We start from the raw sequence: 21,700 nt of genomic DNA, 5'->3' as shown, positions 1-21,700 counted from the left end.
TTTACTTTTAATTATGTTTATTCAGCCTGTTGTTTTATATTTAATTCACAACGGCCCTGTACCAACTGACACAAATAAATGCTAGTCGTTCTCAGACCATTTTGTTGCACTGTGCTCACTTGATTGTCTTAATTGGAAAAACATCCTTTCCTGTCTCTAAATAATACAATGACAACAGCATACAGTCATGCAGTGATTCTGAATTGGGAATAATTGTGCACACTCCATATGTATATGGTAGCATCTAGAGACATTTTTAGCTGTCATACTTGGGGGAGGGGAAGGGGACCACTGGGGTGCTACTTACATCTAGTGGGAAGAGGCCAGGGACACTACTAAACATCCAATGCAGCACAAGACAGCCGCCATAACCAAAAATTAACCAGCACAAAATGTCGAGAATTGTAGAAACTGAAAAACCCTGGTATAGTGGCTAAAAGTGAAACCCCAGGCAGCAGACTGCCTTGGTGCAAATCAATCCCACTACTTACTAGCTATGTGACTAACCTTGGCCAAGTTGACCTCTGTGCCTCGGTTTCCTCATCTCAAACTGAGGAATAGAGTGTACTCAACACAAAGGAAGTTAATGAGGACTAGGTAGCAACGTGTGCTATAGTTTTTTAAATTAAAAAATAAAAAATAGTGAATGACTACAGCAAGTTAAAGTGCAGGTACTGCATGCAGTCATCCCATTTGGCCTGTTCTTTTCTAATATCAACAGATGTACTCACATTCCCCACCTTTTAGTACCACCCTCCATCTACCAAGTCATAACTAGAACTGCTAAAATCACAGATTAGAAATCTAATACAATCTCCTACACTTATATTCTATCACTGCACTAATAAAATGTAATCAGTTAACTGTCTTCTGAAGAGATATCAAAGTTATTTTCACTGCGTAGAGAATATTCAGGAGTTTGAGAATACAGCATAAGTCCCCCTCACCCTTCAAACCCTAGCTCTTTGTTCTTTTATACTATCACCAAGCCTCAAGTAAAAGTATGTTTCTTTAATCCTAGAACAAGTATACATAGATCACCTAGATAACCATGGTACAAGACATTTTGCATAATTTAATCGGGCCTCCTTTTAAAACTAAACAAACTGAGGCTCAGACCTTGTCAACTTGTCTAACTGCACAGCCAACTGCAGAAATTAGAACTGGATTACTTTCTTGATTGTGAAACAGACATAAGCTGAAGTTCCCCATCTCTTCTTTTGTATCCCACCTAAGGCAAGGAAGAGAAAACTGGCCTAATAAAGTAGTGATTTTTGTTCCTACATCAAATAGTAGTTATCCATCTTACTCCTCCGAAATCCATTATCGACCTATATTTTAAAGCTGCCAACTTCTTCCTTACCCATTTCCTTCACTGTTTTAAAGAGCAAGTAATCCCTTTATAGATGTTCTACTAATACAACACATTACACACTTGTTTTCTCACCTCAATAACTATGTCGTTTTAACTACGTTGTTTGCTTATTTAACTATATTCTTATTCCATTTTTTAAAACTCATGCATAGTATGTGAAATCTTTGAGATGGCAACAGGCATTATGTATTGGTAAAGAAGTCTCCGATACAAAGGAAACAGTTTATCATACTTGGAGGTTTAATATTTCCTACCTTTTAGAAGAATCTCCACCTTTAACCAATTATATTATTAAGACTTGTATAGCTAATACTTAAAACATAGTCAAGAGCACATTTTGCAAAAGATATAATAGTAAATATCCTAGATTTTTATTTATTATACAAAATTCCCATTATTTCAAATTATTATTTTCACATTATAGTCAATAGCAATATATCAATAAACATTTCTTTATATTCCTGGCACTTCTATGTGCCTCAGAGGTTTCAAGTCTCCTTTAAAAGGTAGAGTCATGTTATGGATTTATTTATAACAGGTTTAAGCAACACCTATTAATCGCCAGTTAATCTACCAACATTAAAATTTATACAACTTACATTTGATTCTTTGCTGCTTGCCTCTGAGCTTTTCTTTCTTTCCTTTTCTGATCTGGTGGCTTAGCAAAAACAATTTCAATATTTTCTCCCTCCAAGTCCTTGCCGTTCATTTCTTCCATAGCCTTAAAAAATTACGTTTTGATCAATATGAGGACTTCAAAAACAATTGATTCATTTAAAGTTAAAAAATCATTTATCAGTAATTTTGAAAAGATGAGACAAAATAGGATTCTTTTTTTTATTCGAAGATCCAGCTTTTCAACTAATATTTTTGACTTATACAATTTGGTAAGGCCAATAAAAGTTAGCTTGAGTAGATTACCTGATGCCTGAGATTCCTTCAATTTTTTTAAAACATTCTGATTCTAGGATGACTAAAAATGATTAGTCTAATTTAGATGCCTATAATAATTCCCCGTTATTTACCTTGACAGCACCGTCTCGTTCATCAAAATGAATGAAAGCATAATCTTTTAGTTTCTTCACTCGTTCCAGTTTCCCAAACTGACTAAATGCCTTTTCTAAAATCTCTTCTGTTACGGTATTGGCAAGGTTGCGTACAAACAGCACTTTTACCTGAAATTTAAAAGAAAACATAAACTCCCTGCATATTTCCAAAGAGTTCAATTTCCAACATGCCATCACCCACCCTGCAACTTCGGAAACAACCCATTAGAAGAATATCAGAAAAATAAAAGACTAAGTTTTCATCTGGATAAATACCAAAGAGCATGACTGTTGGATCTAATGGGCAAAAAACTTGGACAGACATCTCACCAAAGAAGATATATAGATGGCAAATAAGCATACGAAGAGATGCTCAACATCACGTGTCAGTAAGAAACTGCAAATTAAAACAGTGAGATACCACTACACATCTATTAGAATGGCCAAAACCTGAAACACTAACACCATCAAATGCGAGGATATGGAGAAACAGGAACACTGGTGGTGAGAATGCAAGATAGTACAGCCAATATGGAGAAAAGTTTGGGAGCTACTTATGAATATACTTTTACCATATGGATCCATCCATCGCACTGTTATTATTTACCCAAATAGTTAAAAACACATCCACACAAAAACCTGCATGTTCATAGCAGCTTTGTTAATAACTGCCAAAACTTGGAAACAACCAAGTTTCATTCCTTCTGTAGGGGAATGAAATATTCAGAGCTAAAAAAAAAAAAAAAAGAAAAGCTCTATCAAGTATGAATAGACAATGGAGGAAACTTAAAAGTAAATGTAAATAAAAGATGATAAGCTTTAAAAGTTACATACTGCATGATACCAATTATATGACATTTGGGAAAAGGCAAAACTATGGAGACAGTACAAAGATCAATAGTTGCTAGGGGTTAGAGGGGAGGAAAGGTTGAATAAGCAGAGGGAGGATTCTTGGGGCAGTGAAACTATTCTGTATGATACTATAAAAATGGATACATGTCATTCATTTGTCAAACTCAAAGAATGTACAACATTCAGAGTGAATCCCAATGTAAACTATGGGCTTTGAGTTATAATAATGTGTCCATGTAAGTTCACTCATTGTATCAAATGTACCACTGTGGTATGGATACTGACAGCAAGGGAAGTCTGCATGTGTGTAGGCAGAGGATATATGGTAACTCTGTACTTTCTGCTAAAAAAGAAAAACAAAAAACACCATATGCTTTGTAGTTTTATTTAGTAATTATTTTGCAATGAAAATAAAGGTTACTTCCTAACAATGTGAATACCATGCCCTATGAGATAGCTGTTGAACATTTAACACAATACAGGTGGTCAAAACTAATTAGGACCTGCTTTTAAAATCTTAAAGGAGGAGAGAGTTCAAAATATTAAGGTCAATTCTTGCAATCTTGTATGCTCCTCAAAGGACAACTATAAAATGTGCCCTTTTTTGGCCAAGAAACTATCGCTTCCTCCTAACACATGAAAGAGCATCCAAATTTCTTAATATGAAGTACTAATAACCCAATGAGAGCTTAATAGGCCAGAGAAAAAAAGAATCCAAACTATCTTCATCCTCAAGACCACTCATCCTTTCATAATATTCACAGTTCTAGCATTTTACTCTTCTTTTGATTTAAGTGAACTAGTTGTAGTTGCTAGCCTATAACCATTAATAGGGATTCTTAAAGACAAAAAGGTAGAATAACTTAACTGCAAACCATTACTGAGTAAAATGTTGACTCAAGAGATGTTTGTTCTCATAGGATGTCTCAACTGACTGCTGAAGCAGGATACCTAATAATAGCTAAACCTTGTAACTGCAGCAGCTCTGCTGAGGCCAGTACAGTTCACTATTTTTAGGAACAGGACTTTTAACACAAAAACCATGTAAGCTAATGGCGCCATTCTTAAAATCTCAAATCGCTCTTAAAATCCACACAAAAATAAGTGAACCACCTCCACAGCATGTAGGCTAATTACTTCATCATGAGTATGACAGCTACGCAATTATGGCCAAGTGTCCATAAATAAATTTCTATACTCATTCTCCATGCACATGGTACTATTTCTGGTATATGGCCTGAATAAAGAATGTTTTCCTCACTTTCAAAAATGGTTAAAAAAAAAAAAGAAAGTACACAATTCATTTTATGCTTTTTCTCTATCTAAAGTCTTCCCCTTCCCCCTCTCCCACACCAACCCCTTAAAAAATTTAACTTGACTGCCATTACCTTTGCCATAACCTCGGGATCAGGATCTTCTATAGGATCAGCCCATTCAACAGTTCCAACATTTCCCCAGACCTTGACTTTACCACTCATTAACCTACGCCTTGCCTGAGCGGCTGTTTTGTGATCTTCATATTCAAGAAAGCAAAAGCCTCTGTTTTTTTTCTTGTCGTCTGGTTGGTGGTATAAAATGACGTCTGTAAGACCCTCTGAAAGCAAGCAACCATTCCAGAGAAATCAGATAAAATGACAAGCAAGAAGAAGATCAAAAGATTTATTTTTCTAATATTTGAATATCAAAATAAAAAATCATTTATCTTTAGAAGGAATTCTCCAGGTAATTTACCTAATTCACACTTTTCAAATGTTCCCAGCAGATATCCCTATTAAAGAAAATATATTCTCTTAAAATATACCTAAGGAGTATTCTGCTTCCATTCATGATAAAATTTTTACACAACTGCTTTAGAAAAATGGCAGTATAAGTCAGACGTGGTTAGATATTTTTCTTATACAAGTAAACACCAAAATTTTTTAATGACACTTTTCTAGCCTCAGATATCAGTAGCTTTATTTCAAATAAAATAGAATATATTAGTTATTACATAAGAATTTCAAATGTCCCTGGAGACTAATAACAGGTGGATAATTTGCTAAACATTCTAGGCACATGAAAATATTTTCTAATAAAAGCAGCCTGTCATTTAGAAACATAAAAAAAGGCTTTACAGTTCAAAGAAATCATACCACATTGACTGTATAATCTCTGCTTATATCAAGAGTACTTATTCCTATAATGTGGAAAATCAAATCACTTCACATCAAACAATCCTAACAATCTCAACTACCACCTAGAAATGCATACAAACCCACAAAGAAATACAATCTTCCAAACAAGAGATGTACAATGATTCTGCATTCTGAGTTCAAATCCAATTGCATTCCTTACTAACTACATAACATTCATCAAGTTATTTCCCAAAAACACTTCGTCTGTTTCCTTATCTGAAAAATAGTTACCTATGTCATATGGCTGTAGCAAGAATGAGTCAATAAACTGTAGTGTTTAAAACAGTGCTTGTCACATAGAAGTATGCAATTACATTCAGTAAAAAAAGTCATACCATACCTCCTTCCAAATAAATCCAACTTACCTGTTACTTTGCTAAATTCTTCGAGAATCTGTTCCTTGGTTTTACTCTTAGGAATAGAGCCCACAAAAAGCCTATTGTTGGCAACTGAGATGCAGACACCAATGTGTTTTCCAGAACGAATTTCATGATTATTATACTGAAAGGGGAAAAAGTACACGATGTTTTTATACTTATAAATCCTATTGTAAATGCTTATTTTAGAAAGCTATGCATATCCTATACACTAATGCAAGCTTTTAACAAATTAGAATTTCAACATCGTGTTTCTCAAGAATTTATCATTTAAAAAATATAGTTACCATTAAGGCGCTGTATGAGAAAATTATAATCTAAGACAGATACAAAGACTGTACTGACAAAACATACTGAACAAGTTTATGGATTAAATTAATGCAAAAAAAAAAAAAAAAAAAACCCAAACCTCAAGATCTTGAAATTTAGGAAACTTATTATCACTAGGAATCAGGTCTGTAGGAGCTTACATTCAAAATGGCTGATTCCACAATACTTTAATTTCTATTTAAATCTAATCTGTCAATCAGTTATCCTCACGCAAATACCAACAAGCTTTCTGCCTTTCTGTTAACCAGAATCTATTTTCCCATCTCCCCTTAACCTCTTAAAGTTGCAATGACGGATTTTCAGCTTCAAATAAACTTAAGTCTAAAAGGAAGAACCCTGTTAGTCTGAATCCAACCTTACTTTTCCCCTCATTTTATTTTCATTAAGCCTGCAACAAAGTTGGAGAAAAACAAGTGCATTATAGTAAAAGTACAGAAGTAACTATAAAACTACAGTAAAAAGTAAACTTAATATTCAAGTAACCATATCCCATAAAAGGGAAAACACAATCTGTCAAATTGGCAAATACTGATTGGTAGCAATCAGCATTATTTACAAACCAAAGTTCCAAAGATTCAAGTTATCTAAAAAAGTGGATTATATACATATTACAATTAAAATCACCTCAAAATTTCAAAGTTGTAATAATGGTGGCGGCAGCAGCAATAATTAATTAATCTCCCTCACACTTGACCTCAAAATATACCTTTAATGTACATACAAGTGAACCTATATAACTCAAGAATCAACATGAGTTTCCATACAACTTACAGAACAGCCTTATGGCAAAAGTTAGCAAAAGGAAAACCATCCCTTTCCCTATTATTCCCATTCTTGCTAACAGGTGTAAGAGAAGAAAACAAATTCAGAAAATTGATCCCTCCCCATCCCTCTCTCCATCTCTAGACATTCAAATTAAACATAAAGCTCAAACATCCTTTATCTAGTTCAGAACAGCTGTACTTTCTACTCCCCTGACTCAGTTTATTCTATCCACGTCTTTTGGTCATCATGATCCCAGGACTCTCTATTCTCTACACTTATGCCAGAGACTTTTTTTTTCAATAATCACCATTTTTACCCATTGAAAAAAATCTCTTAAAGGTAAAGTTCAAATGCTTGGACATCATACAAGTCCACTCTAAAATCCCTAGCACTTCCTCTTTCTCGCCATACTATAATCTTAAGCTATTTACATCATTTCTCAAACAGTTTCAGACTGCTAAGCCTCCGAATAAAATGCTTTCCCTGACACTTCCACCATCCAAACTCCTCAGCATACTTGTAGTATCCAAACTTCCACCATCCAAACTCCTCAGCATACTTGTAGAGCTCAACCATCAAAATACTCTACAATCCCTAAATCCTATAAAGGTAAACAAAACCACCATTCTATATGTTAACATAGACCAATAGTGCTCAACAGAAGTGGTTTTACCACCCCAGGGGACATATGACAATGTCTATATACATTTTTGGTTGTCAACTAAGGGTGGGAGGACTTGCTACTGGTATTTATTGGGTAGGTTGAGGCCAGAGATGTTACTGAACACCCTGTAATTCACAGAATAGGCTAGCATGACAAAGAATTATCTGGGGCTGAGAAACTGTGTCACAGTTTTCTCATAACATTTATTTAGATCAAAAACTTCTTAAAAGCAGAACTATACAGGTTACCTGCAAATAACAGAGCTATGGATGAATCCATCATTGCATGAGATTACAGACAAGTAAATTACAATACCCTAAATTCACAAATAAGTTAACCTAACAATAAACAATAAATTGTTTTAAGACATGTATATTCTCTAGATTTTTTATAATCTAGCAGCAAATAGATTAGCAACAATCAATGGCTTTCAATCTAGTCTAACTCCAGGAGCTAACAAAAACAAAATATCAAAAAAAAGAATGGAAGGAAATACAGAGTGTTTAAAGGAAGAAATACAAGTTATTTTGAAGATAACAGGATCTGGTAAAATTTTTCCTCTTTTTCTATTTTCATTTCCAAATGTTCTAAGAGCAGGAGCTATTTACTATAATACCTAAGTTAAAAAACAAACTTGTAAAAATATTAAAATTCTTGGTAATATCACTTCCATCAACATTAATATAACAAAATAGTAATAATGACTGTTTCCATTATTATTTCCAGAAGAAAAAGTTCTTTGCTTCTAATCTATAACTAGCCCTGCTATGATTACTCAAGGAAGGGTAAGTAAAAGATGTATTTAGGATGGCTATAATCTCTGAACAATATTAATGACATGACGATTTAGCAAGATTTATAAAGTAAACTACAACTCATCCCTTTTAACTAAAAAAAGAAAAAAAAAACAAAAAAAAAACACGAGATAATTTTAGCCAACTCATGAGTAAATTGGCTCTCCAATGAAAATAAGTCATTAAAGGAGCAAAGGCGACCCTCTGAACATATTATTCAAATAAAGCAAAAGTACCTATAAACAAACATTTTGAAGCAATGCCTGATCTCCCATCTACAGATTAGGCACGCACTTTCACATGTATATCTGACTTAACTTTTCTCACTCTTTAAAGACTTTATCTATCACTTTCAATTCGAAACTAAACTTCATATCCCAGCAGGTCGGTGACAGATGGCAGAAGGGCATAACAAAAACTGTTCTGAACCCTAAGAGATTTTAATTTGCTAATAAACCCTAACTCTCAAGAATTAAGAATTAGTACATCAGGACACTATGATGGTTTCAAAAATTTTTTTAAATGAGGTCTTTCCAAACTCTAGGAAGGTGGGCACTGACGTGAAGTTTTAGAAATCTAGCTTTCAGATCTAGTACCAAAGTGAGGTGACCGAATAAAAGAAAGATGAACTGTGAACATTAATCAATGCTGTTTCAGTATTTCAAATACCAAAACAGGAATTGTATAGTTTGGAACATTTCTGTCAGCTAGGCTCAAAACATCAAGTCACTTTTTCCTTCCCTCATAGCTGGTCACCAAATCCCCCCAAAATTTAGCAATCTCAGATTTGGTGTCTGATCCAGATGTGGTTGCTTGGTCTGAACTCTTCTTATAGCAGCAAAGCCATTACCTGCCAAGCCCGTCCGCTTTATTTTTAAACATTTCTTAATTACAAAGTGTTCTTTATATTGAGCCAAATTTGCCTCCCTAAAAATTCTAGTGTCTCTTTCCTCCCCTCAAATGACAGCACTTCATATATCTGTACACAATGCTCATCATGACTCAACTGTTCTCTATGCTTGGCTAATCATTCCTTCCCTGATATTGGCAAACTAAAGTACCTCCAAGAGTGTCACCAAATAGTGACATCCAGTAACATAATACTGTACATGCAGAATGAAGCTGAGGTGTCTAGAATAAGCTGGAGACTCTTACTAACCTTTCACTTCTAGATACCATGCCTCTATAACATGTAGTCCATGATTACCTTAACTTATTTGGCAACCATACCACTCTGCTGACACACACTACAGCTTGTAATATTAGTTGTGTATGAGGCTTGTCTTTGTCTCTACTCATCTTGCTGCTGTAAACTATCTGTCCCAAGCTATAAAAATCTTTTCAAATCCTGATTATGTCACCCAGGACATTCATCACTATTTGCAGATTCAAGTCACCAAATGTTTCAAGGGTAGTCCAACTCTGCCCTCATTGAAATCACTGGTAAAAACTGGAATAGAACCTACAACATACTGCTACTACTACTATTTCTCTCTTAAAAATCTTTGACCTCTCCTCTTTCTATTGCTGCCTCTCCTGTGGCCTTTGTTTTCTTCATCCAAACATTCTTCATTATTCCACGATTTACATCATGTTACCTATACCAATGATCAACATTTTAATGGCACTATGCAACTCAACCCAGCAGTAATGACTAATGCTTTCTGGCACTGACTTTATACAAGTTTTATCTCCTACTTCTTTCCATAAAACACTGCTTCAGCTAGAATCATTTATTTTCTTCACTGTCCTGCTCAAATCTTTTTATCACAAACCTCTAACAATCCCAACACAAAGCAATCTACCCCTTCATCTCTCCATTACCCTTTGAACAATCTGCTTCCACTTTAATTGTAAACTCCTGTCCTGTAAATTCTAAATAGTTGAATCAAACTACCTTGTAAATATGCCCATAGTAAAAATTCTCATGCTAAACACACTAAATATCTGCTAAATTGCTACTAAAATATTTTGTGGGCCAATCCTGTCCACGGCTTGTTCATAATGTCTACACACGTTACACTGATATATATATATAACCACTTTGGTGAATAAAACCATCAGCAACTATAAAACCATAATTTTTAATGTGAGTAGACATCAACTACTCAAATATTTCTAACATAGGCACTATTTTCAGCAGGATATTTCCATTACGTAGGACTAATAGGCACTGCAACACCAGTAGCCCTAGGCTCCAATTCCAGCGGCATACCACACAAATATATATGCATAGTATAGTATCTGTCCTTCCCCCTAGCCTTTGTGACACCAAATACTACATATACTTCCAAATATCCCCCAGGGAGTAAAAGGTAAAGCTTCAACTCCTCCACCTGCCCCGCCCCAATCAATCTACAATAATCCCTGTGACTGAAGGTAGCACAGAATAATTGCAAAAGGAAGCTAAAAAACCTTTAAACAGCAAATGGCCCATAGCTAATATGGGAATATTATAAATTATGTTGTAAATAATGGATTAGATGGCACTGGTCATCCAGTCAGGTTATTTATCCAGCACTTATTATACAGTGGGGCTGTTCTTCTAAATGTAGGGGAATACAGGTTTAAAAAAAAAAAAATTCTGATGGAGAGATAAGCAAATAATTTATAAAGTCAAGAAATAATTCTAAGTACACCCAAGCATTCTATTTGATCGTGTTCGAGATTACCGTCATGGGGCAGATGGGTGCTGCTCAGAGTCAGGAAAAGTCACCTAAAAAGACTGATAAGGCGGCAGCATCTGTGATAACTGGTTGAAGTGTTAGAAAGCAGAAGGTAGCCATAAGATGGAAATGGTCAGAGCTTAGGTGGAGAACAAAATAGGCAAAGTAGAAAGGTAATAAAAAAAGAGTAGGAGAAAGAGATAAGAAGAAACTTATCAGATAGGGCCTCCTTTGGAAGCCATTATTAGTTTTCGGCATGGAAATGTTGTGATCTACGCTGCCAAATGGTAAGACCGTTAAAGGAGCCATGGAGAGCAGTGAGACTAGCTAGTTAGGCGGATTCTTTGAATGGTACCTTAGACCAGAGTGGTAACAGTGAAGATGGTAAAAAGGTTTTAGATGCCAAAAATGTCTTGGCAGTCGAGAGAGGACTTCCTGAGCTCCTTCCAACACTACCTAAACTACTACATAAAGAATCAGTCTACCAGGTGACAAACCATACTGCTGGGTTTATTTGCTATGTCTACTTAACAAAAGGCACTCCTAAACAAACTTGGTATCAAACTAAAGCAGTAAGACCTCAGGCAAGCCACCAGCCTCTTCTGCAGAATGAAAGTAATATCACTTATCTTGAAGAAAGAGTTAAAGTGGTAATTTAAAAGTAATAATGTAGCATCTACCACAGCTTCTGTGCCATAGCAAGCACTCAAGTAGTAGCTACTTATTCACCTTTTCACAAATTTAGATCTTGATTCCCTAGCTAGATTATCATCATTTAGAGATGAAATTTTTTATTCCTCCAAATACAAGGCAGATATTGGCTGAAAATAGGGTCATTTAAGAAGCCTGCAGTTGCTTTCTAACTTCACACCTCTTCTTCAGCTGTTAATATCAATTATCTCATTTTTATAATTCAGATGCCAATTTAAAATCTATAATAGCTTTTAATCTAGGAGAAAAATTGTTGAATCACATCAAAAAGGCCAAATACATAAACTATTATGATTTAAAGTATTCCTAAAGACACTCAAAAGTATAGGAAAGCAAAAAAGAGAGGGTGCTTCAATCTCGTCTGATCCATAAATAATGCAAAAGAGGCCTTTTCTCAACATCTGATTATCTACAACTAGAATGACGGGTCAATTATCTTACATAAAAAATCACCTTGAATAGAGCTGTAATTTGAGTAGACACTCATCTATGACACAATTAGGAATAGTTTTCAAAGTATGATCCCTTAAGGAATATACTTGAGAGAGGTACTTATTTCCTCAAATAAATAGAAAGCACTAAAACATCCAACTTGAGTTTTCTATTTCTCCATAATGTTTCATTTCCTCAAAAGTCTAGTCCATTCTTTTACTGTTGAATTAAGGCAAATCTCTCAATTCTATTATTATCAAATTCTAGTCACAATAAAGCATCCTTTTTAAAAAAGCAACGGCTAACACATCCAATTCATCACATTGGATGTACACCACCTCCCACTAAGATTATCTATTAAAAAGCACCAAATGCAAAGCCTCCTATTCATCAGGCATTAAAATATAAGCACGCCCCCAGATAAGGACTCAAAATCACAAACCCAGGAAAAAAATGTTAAAAAGTTTAGGACAAAAGTTAGTTCCTAGACCAATCAAAACGGCTCTTCGGTTACCTATGGAAAACTTCTGCACTGCAGTTCAAAAACTTGACTATATTACTAAGTCTATACACTAAGCCTACAGCAATGCAATTTCAGACTACATTATTTTGTTAAACCAAGGCAACTGTCCAAACTGAAACATATTTCATGTGTATTTACTGGCACTCAAAATCATCACGGAGTTTCTCTTCATCCTATTATAAGCAAAAGTACTAGAAAGTAGTCCACCATTAGTCTGAAGATTACGTATCATCTCCCTCCAATGATTTTTTGTTTGAGTTTTTGTTTGTTTGTTTTTTTTTTACAGCAGCAAAATAACAGCTTTATTGGAAGGGAGGATAAAGCAACAGTACACTTCCAGACATAGAAACAGGCCTGAGCAAGAGAAGTGTGGCTCAAGGGCCCAATGACCTTATCTTTACTATAAGGTTTCTAGAAATTATGTAGAAACAAGCTCTAATGAGGATCCCATAATTAGTGTATTTTGGTAGGAAGAATTAAGCAGGCTACAAATGTTACTTTAATGATTCCTTTTAAAAATGTCAATAAATCATTACTCATAATACTAAGTAACTATGCTTAAAAAAATTAAAACTTTATATAGTAGATGAAATGGGCTAAATTCCATACTAGCTTTTTGTAGTAAGATACTACCCTCACTGCCTTCTTATTCTACACTTCTACATTGAAACTGCTACTTTATTACTACATGGCGTAAATGTTCTTTCATAAATTAAATTGAATGATTTATAAAGTATCTTTCCAGAACTCTTACTAAGACTTTAATTATACCTGAACTGCTTAAACTAAAATTTGGACAGCTCCAAGGTTACCAGTGAATGGCTCCCGAGAGCTAAACCCCCTCTGAAATAGGAAGCATTCTTTAAAAGGAAAAAATCAGCAATGATTTAAAAATACCTACACTACTGAATTCTTTTTTTTTTTTAAAGAAACCTATACTCTTCCAAGTAGCGTACTTTTCTAACGTTAAACCTTTATCATATTCAATTATACACACCAATGGAGAGATTCAAGCAATATAGAAAGCAAAGCAGAATATACTTTTCCTCTCCTTAAAGTATGCCTTAAAATGCAATATTTTTAATAGAGAAGAAAAAATAAAATTCAGGAGGAGAAATCTGAGGCCTTTAAGTTTGTTTAGAATTACTCGTATAAGGCAGGCAGATAAAGCAAATTTAACATCTGCCATAGTGAACCATTTAAATATCTTGGTTTGAAATTAAACCTCAGCATCTTTACGAAATATAGAAACCTGACTCACAGAATGTAATAAAACTAATTTGAGGAAGGGTTATAAAAGCCATGATTTGAAACTTTAAAACTTTTTAAAGTTGGGAAAATAACTAGGTCCCCACATAACATTTGGTATTTTCAAATAAAATTTGCCACTTACCACAAAACCATTTAATTCATTAACTAGAAATTTATCATCACAATGTCTCTGTGAAATATTTTTGAAAAAGGGATAACCTACATATGGCCAGAAACTATGGGAGCCCTGTCTACTACAATTACTTTCCTAAATCTTTTAACATTTCTATAAATTAAAAAAAATAACTAAGCCAGATGTTTCAAAGAACCAATAACTAGGAATTCTGCCATACTACCTTATGAATCCTGAATCCGATCAACTGTACATGCAAAAATACTGCTAAAATGTATACACAGAGAATGTGAAAGGCAATGCCTAATCAGCACTTCATAAACCTTTGGTTAACCCTTAGGCACAATAAGAAAAAATCTGGCTTTAATTAAAGATAGTGAATATGAAGACTGAAGGGAAAAAAAAAACTTACCAGTTTAACAGCCTCCTGAGCTGCTTCTTTTGTACAAAAAGTGACAAACGCGTAACCTCTATTGAGACCTGTGAGTGGATCCATCATTAGACGAAGATCCCATATAGGTCCAGCTTTCTCAAATAATGGAACAAGTTCATCCTCAAATAGATCTCTTGGGATCTTTCCCACAAATATCTGTAAATTAAATATGAAGTAAAAACCATGGAGAGTTTCTTTAGGAAACCAGACATTTGTGCATTTACTACAAAAGGTACAAGTTTTTAGTTTCTTTACCTCAGTGCCAACAGAAGGCTGCTGACCTGAATAAACGGAATCTGGAGGTGGTCCTCCATACTTCCTCTGTCCAGTAGTCACATCAAGTGTGTAGCCTGTTCTTTCCAAGAGTGCCTTGAAGAATTCAAATGTCATTAATACATTTAATTCACAAGACCACACTCATGCATTTAGCAACTGAAAATCAAAATTAATCTTGTTCAAATCTTCCCAATTATCTTGGTAACATTCCCTAAAAACAGGTTTCTGGTGTCTTAGAATTTCCTCTCTAATGTACACTTGTAATAGCTCTAATTCATGGTGAAAAAATCTCAGGATCCTGTTCAAATTATTTGCTGGTCTCTGATTATTGAGTAGTGGCTTAGTGAACAAAAAAACTAACATTGATCCATCAACAACTTCCAAGGCACCATGTACCTATTTTGCTAATACCTCCTAAAAAAGATGACTGCACATTAATTTGGTTGAGTTTAATTCTCTCCTGAAGGAGGGAGCAGCAGGATAAGTTAGCTCTCCCAAGTCTGGATTTCTTACCCAATAAATTCCCTATACCCCACACTCCTAGGTACAACAATGCCATTCTGGGCATATGACCAACCTTCACAGAAATTACACTCAAGTCCAGAAACTTAGGAGCTACAGGAAAAATAACCTCTTATTCATCTGATATTCAAGTACCATGCTTCACAGGACAGCATGGATCATTCAGAAAAAATGAGAGCCAAAATGACTTTTAAAACTTCATGAAATTGCAACAATGTGACATAGTATCTACATTTTATCTCCCTGAAAGTGAACTGTTAAAACTTACACAACTCATATTTACTCAGAGCATTAGGAGTTTCTCTTCATCCCTTATTATAGGCAAAAGTACTAGAAAGTAGTCCACCATTGGCCTAAGGAAAAAACCAAGAATTATTCCTCTTCTCCATCATCTCAAACCACAAAGCACAAAACTCATTTTCTAAGTAATAAAGCCAATCTAATAATTAGCTGATAAATTCTGGAAGAAAAAGAAATACCAGGCATATGACAAAACATCAAAATGCTGGTAAATGATCTGGGGTCACCTCAGTCTCTGCAAATGAAAATGACGAGACAGAGTTGAAACTTTCTACTCAAAGAACATTAAGTATTTATGAGAAAATACTGTAAATGACAAAAACAAAAAGGCCTACAAAGCACTACAAATATTAAGCAGTCTTTTTCTATTATACCCAAATGTTTGCTTAAAGGTGCAACATTGGGTTAGTAACAAAAATAAACTCATTTATTACTGTCACATAAATGAAATCATTAAATGGCTCATTTTCCCTTTTCCACATATGTAATTCCTATGCTTCTTTGCCCTTAATCTTTATATGACCTAAATAAAACCTTTTATGTCAAGCCCTAAAAACAAAAAGGTAAAACTTATTCTGTCGAACCATCTATAATAATGTCTCTGCCTTCTTGCCACAATTTAAGTCACTCCCTTTCATAGAACTAAAAAAAAAAAAAAAAAAACCCCACACACAAATTAAACCAAGTTTTTAATAAAAGTTTAATAATTCTAACTCCCAAATGTACATTTAATTACAACTGATAAAATTTCTGTGGAAAAATTAGGTTTATAGATGAAACACAATTCACTCACAGCTAGTCCTGGAAAAGCCTCAAATTTATGGATGACATTAACAGCTAACTCCATATTCCAAGCTTTGCTCTTATCATACCATTAAAACACCACCCAACACCTAAACTGTCAATAACTGATTTATCTTAAACCATAACCTTTGGTTCAAGAGCATTCGCACACTGTATTAAGAGCACCAGGTTAAAACTAGTATGATCACTCCCATTTTCTATGAAATAAAAACAACAAAACTAAGTAACAACAAAAGACAAAACCTAGATGAATCTGAGGCAATTAACTATTCTATACGATTTTAAAAAATAAAAAAATTAAATTCTACTCCCAGCCCTCAGTTTCCTTTTACATTTCCACACTGCTTTTTAGAAATGAACAATTTAGCCTTAATAATCCATAGTAATGGAGAGGGAAAAAGGCACTGTTAAAATTCTAAATCCATTTCATTTGACGGTTTGACAATCCTAAGAAAAGCAGTTAACTGCTAAATGTACACTTTCCACTAGTATGGAGTGAACAGATCCCCTCCCATTTTTGGTTCCAGTCAGTAAAAGCTGGATCTGCAGCTTTTCAAAAAGCACCTAAAAACATAGTAGATGTTATTTCCTTAAATTTTTTGTTTAAAATGCCAACACCGCAGATTTAACTTCAGTAAGTGGATAACAAAAAACTTAAAAACATCAAATTGTTTTAGAAACAAATAGTTACAGAAAAGAAACGTCAAAAAATAGTAATTAGAAAAGATTAGCAAACTATCTCATGGTCTTTAACTCTCAACATCTAAAAAAGAACACCCATCTCACAACCAAGGAATATTTACCAGAGATAGAAAATAGTTGAAAGAACTTTAAAATTGAAGGGAGGAAAAAGTTTTTTTAAGACATACCTTAATTTTTGCCTCATCTGGTCCTTTGCTAGAATCTGCTACTTTGGTCCCCTGTTTTTCTCTCTGCCTATAAGTCTTCATGACTCCACATAAAAAGGCACTTTTGTTCTGCAAAGAAAATTTCCAAACACATTTAATAACTATCTCATCTGTATCAATTATGTCAAACTTAAACTATATCAAAACTACTCAAGTTTTTTATTCTTTTTACACTGACATTAATGTTACCTGAACATGAGAGAGATCACTGTCTTTAAACTGCTGAAGAACTGCCAATGCGCCGTCTTCATTGAATTCTTTTAAAGCTTCGATAGCTCGTTCATCTAAATCACTATGTGCAACCAGCCCTGGAGAAGAGAAAAATTAATTAATTGTCAACTTTTAACATTTTTGGACCTTTTAATTTTTTTAAAGAAAACACCACTGTTTACCAGTACAGATGCAAGCATGCCAACTAAGTATTCTTCCATTCCTCTTACTATCTATATAATGAAAAACACACATACTTTGGCCATTCTATACTGCACTGTAAACTAAATAAGGCCTCTCAACCACACTTACAATGAGTCAATTTCTCATCTTGTTCTGTGTTTAAGCCAGAAAGTTCTGAATACTAAGTATTTCTACACTAAATATATAAGCTTACAAATTCTAAAATCAACCAACAAAATACCGAGCATGACTAACAAACCTCTACTCCATTTCGAATAACCACTAGAAAAAAGAGCCACACCAAGACAAACTACAAGTCTATAGTTATCAAATCATTTAACAGAAATCCTACTACAAAAATACCCCCAAAAAGTCACATGGCCTGCTCCCAACACTGAGCAGCTGTTGCTACCATCATATACTTATCCATCTGGCCAGCCAGATTTTACCTAACCCTTCTTCCCTCCCTCTACATACAGTACACCTTACCTCTAGTTGACAACTATCACAACAAGGCAAAACAAAACTCCAGTTCCCACACTTATTGGAAACCACAAAAAGTTGCTATTTTAGCTCAAAGCTAGAAATCCAATAGAAAAATTTCATAATATAATTTTGCAAGTGTTAGTTCTTACCTGCAACGTAAATTTCATCTAGTTTTTCAGCAACTTTCTGTGGTAAACCAGCATCAAGCAATGTCTGAAAATTTTCTGAATGGATAACTGCAGAAGTAGTATCCATGGGCTCTTCAGTACCATTTCCATTAACATGTTCTGTAGCCATGTTTCCAGAGATCTGTTCAAACGCAATAAGCAAAATTAAACTAGGATCTTCAAATAGGGTAGAGGACAATGTAAGAGCCCCAATCTTAACTTTCTCTACCAATTTCTTCACTAGCCAGCCTGTGCCTCCCTTTAGAGAAGCCTTAAAGTCACTATCGCCTGACAAGCCTGATTTGGAGCGCGGGACACTTATGTTTCCTCAGCACCACCCCTGACTCACCTGCTAACACTTCCTAGGAAAAACCACATTACAAATGGAGCCCAATCAGCATGGGACCAGCCAGCGTGCCACACGCTGCTGTGCCCAGAGAATGAGGTGTGTGGATAAAGCAAAGCTGGGCTTTTCCCTCTCAAAGGTAAACCCCCAAAGTGCGCGCTTTTCCCGCCTGCCCCTTATAGATCAGTAACAACAGTCAGCGAAGAACAAAGCGCTCACACAAGCTACCTTCCCACCACCCAATTTCTCCACCCTTCACCCCCGCATCCCAAAGCCCGCCCCCGACTCCGCACCCAGAGCGGCAGCCTCACCGCCGCGGCCACCAGGAGCCCATTAGAAACACGTGCTCTGCGCCTTCAAATATCCTACAACTTCCTCCAACGGAAACCCACCGAGTCCCCGGCCAAGACGACCATCACCGGCTCCCGACATCAATCCGAAGCCGCGGTCGGAGTTCCCGGAAAGCATCAGCAGCACAATCTCACCCCTCAACACCGGAGCCGCGTCGGCACCAGGCCACAGGCTCTCCCCGCCCCCCCAGCGCCGCCGTCTCCGCTGTGACACATGGCTCTCTCCGCCCCGGGCGCCGGCGACCCCCGGCAGCCCGCCTGCCCCACCGAGACCAGAGACGCGGGACGCAATTCAAGCCCCCACCTCTCTCCCGTCCGTACAGTGGCTGCAACGCCCGGGCCAGCTGTCCCACCCCCGGGCCAGGGCCGACAACCCGGCGGCGTGAGGGCGTTCCGCGAACTGCCCAACGCCGGCCGGACTGCAAGCACCACCCAAGCCCACCGCGCGGCTGCTGGACTGAACCGGCTCCTCTCCGCCCACTCCCACGCCGCGGCGACGGCCACGACAGCACCAACTCCGCCGCCGCTCGCGGTCCTCGCGGGCCACGGGGACGCGGGGGTGCCTCCTCCCTGGGGCGCAGCAGACAAAGCCAGAACGGCGGCAGCACATGGAGAAGAGGAGGAAGTGGCGGTGCGGGCCGCGGCCTACTCCCAAGCAGCCCCAGTCAACGTGCTCCTCTCCCCCTTGGAATCCATTTTCCAGAAAAGCCGGTTTCTCCCGCACCGCCCTCCCCCAGCTCACTCCACAATTGTCACTGAACTCCCCTCCCAGACCCGAGTCCTGGCGGTCGTTACCTCCCCGTTGGGCTGCGGCGGAGGAATCCTGTCCGAGGAGATCGGGTTGCGGAAAACGCGTGCTCGCTGCTCCCTGTGTCCGGCGCGAGTGGAGCTGTTGTAAAATGGCGGCCGAAGCTCACGCCGCTGGCAGCAAACCCGATCCAGTTCCACTCGCCTCCGAGCGCGCTCCCGGTGCGCGCGCGCGCCCGCGTGACCCCCCCCTTTCCCTCCCCTCCCTTCGCGCGTCCGCTCCTCACTCACTCCCTCAGCCCGTGCCCTCCTCCAGCTCCTCCTTTCCCCCTACAACCACACCACCAGTCTCTGTCTGCCTTGTCTCGGCCTGTCGTTTTCCCCTCCCTGCTCCTTTCCCCCACTGCTCCCACTCCCGTCTGCGGCCGCTCAAGCTCGAGTGGCCGCCTTTCTCCTCCTCGCTCGCACGCTCGTTGGCTCACTCCCTCCCTCTCTCGCTCTCTCAGCCCCGTCCCCCAGTCTCTGCCGAGTCGGCTCCTCTCTTTCTCTCTCCCGCGCTGACGTGACGACGTAGCCTACGCCTCGGGACGCGCGCCTGCGGTCTCCACCCTCTCGCCCGCCGCCTCCCTTGCTTCTCACCCCCGCGGGGGCGCGAGACCCCGCCCTTCCGCCCCGGCGGCGGCGGCGGCGGCGGCGGAGGGGCCGGGAGTGAATGAAAGGCCCGCCCCTTCCCCTCCCGACACTCCTCCTCCCGCTCTCCTCCAGGCGGGGCGGGCCGGGCCGGCTCTTCGTGTCCCACTCGTTCTCCTTTGTCAGGAGACAGGCATCTCCCCACTCCGCCCCGCCCCACCCCCGCCGCAGCACCACGCGCACGCAACCCCCACAGAACTCTTACCCGCGACACAGCCGCCCCGTCCCGGGCCGACGGGGCGCGGGGCTCGGAACGCGCCCGCAGCCCCCTTGGAGCGCACCCGCCAGTCGGAGCGCGCCCGGCCCCCGCCCCCGCCCCCAGCGCGGCGGCCGCGTAGCCGTTCCAGGCGGTGTCCACGCCGCCCTCGCCCCGCGCTGTCCTCGCTCGGGGAAGCTGCAGGCGCACGTGTCCCCCGGGGCGGGGCGAGACAGACAATGGGGCAGCGGGGGAGGGGAGCGGCGTGGAGATCCGCGGACCTTTGGCTAAGCTAGCCGGCGGGGCGCAAGTGCGGGAGTAATTTCGGGGAGACCGGGTCTCCCTGGATGGACAATGGGACCTCCCAGGGCCCCGCGCCGCTTCGCTTTCGCGAGAACCTTGGACAGAGGGAGGGGCGTCCGAGGCTCAGACGGGGAAACCCCGGCCGCTTTTGAGAGGGGACGGGGTTGGCTCCGCTGGAGCGAGAAGCGGCTCCGGCCTTGGGATGATACGAAGGCCAGATTTGGAAGCGAAACCGCCTGGTATAGAGTTGTGCAATACTCCATTTCAGTCCCTGGCCTTTTAAGCAGTTATGGGCTTCCTCATAGCACAGTTTGAGCAACTTGAAGCAGCACAAAGCTGCGTGATTAGAGCAGCTGTGAAGAACATATCTGTTTCTTTTCGAAATCCTTGGCAACTAAATCTTGTGTGAAGTGACATTTCCTTTGTAACCGGTTTACTAGGTACCCGAAAGACAAGACAAAGGCATTTGAATTTCGGACGCGATATGGATACTAATTTTATCCAATGCAGCTCTAATGAAAAATAATGTCCCACCGGTTTGAAAACAAGCTTATTTTTAAGAGCTCACTGTTTCCCTAAATAAGCTCAATGCTATGACAACCGATTTGTGGTTCAAGAAAAAGTTAGGTGAGCACTCTTCAAAGTGCTTAATTTAAGCACGTAAAATGCCAGGTTATTTTCATAGG

The 21,700-nt window shown here is 38.6% G+C and overlaps 1 protein-coding gene across 10 annotated transcripts in view; it reads right to left on the bottom strand.

Annotated features, from left to right (window-relative positions):
* The window catches only part of SYNCRIP (synaptotagmin binding cytoplasmic RNA interacting protein), a 28,990-nt gene extending 8,133 nt beyond the window's left edge, over positions 1–20,857 (bottom strand). For 3 of the 10 annotated variants that reach the window (XM_039853268.1, XM_039853270.1, XM_039853274.1), the window contains exons 1-9: positions 19,874–20,038; positions 18,365–18,524; positions 17,526–17,644; positions 17,298–17,405; positions 14,506–14,895; positions 5,813–5,948; positions 4,662–4,867; positions 2,401–2,550; positions 1,975–2,096 (exon numbers count right to left, since the gene is read on the bottom strand). In XM_039853268.1, the coding sequence (XP_039709202.1) occupies positions 1,975–2,096; positions 2,401–2,550; positions 4,662–4,867; positions 5,813–5,948; positions 14,506–14,895; positions 17,298–17,405; positions 17,526–17,644; positions 18,365–18,512 (1,379 nt within the window). In that variant the 5' untranslated portion in view covers positions 18,513–18,524; positions 19,874–20,038. Of the gene's footprint in view, positions 1–1,974; positions 2,097–2,400; positions 2,551–4,661; positions 4,868–5,812; positions 5,949–14,505; positions 14,896–17,297; positions 17,406–17,525; positions 17,645–18,364; positions 18,525–19,873; positions 20,364–20,720 lie in introns of those variants that run through there. The other 7 variants (XM_039853276.1, XM_039853275.1, XM_039853271.1 and 4 more) reach the window with 6 other exon arrangements.
* Between the last annotated feature and the right edge of the window lie 843 nt (positions 20,858–21,700).

The sequence above is a fragment of the Pteropus medius genome, unplaced genomic scaffold (genome assembly GCF_902729225.1).
Source record: "Pteropus medius unplaced genomic scaffold, Ma_sr-lr_union100, whole genome shotgun sequence".
NCBI lineage: Eukaryota > Metazoa > Chordata > Mammalia > Chiroptera > Pteropodidae > Pteropus > Pteropus medius.
The sequence above is the reverse complement of the archived record's forward strand: the minus strand, read 5'-3'. Positions and strand labels throughout refer to the sequence as shown.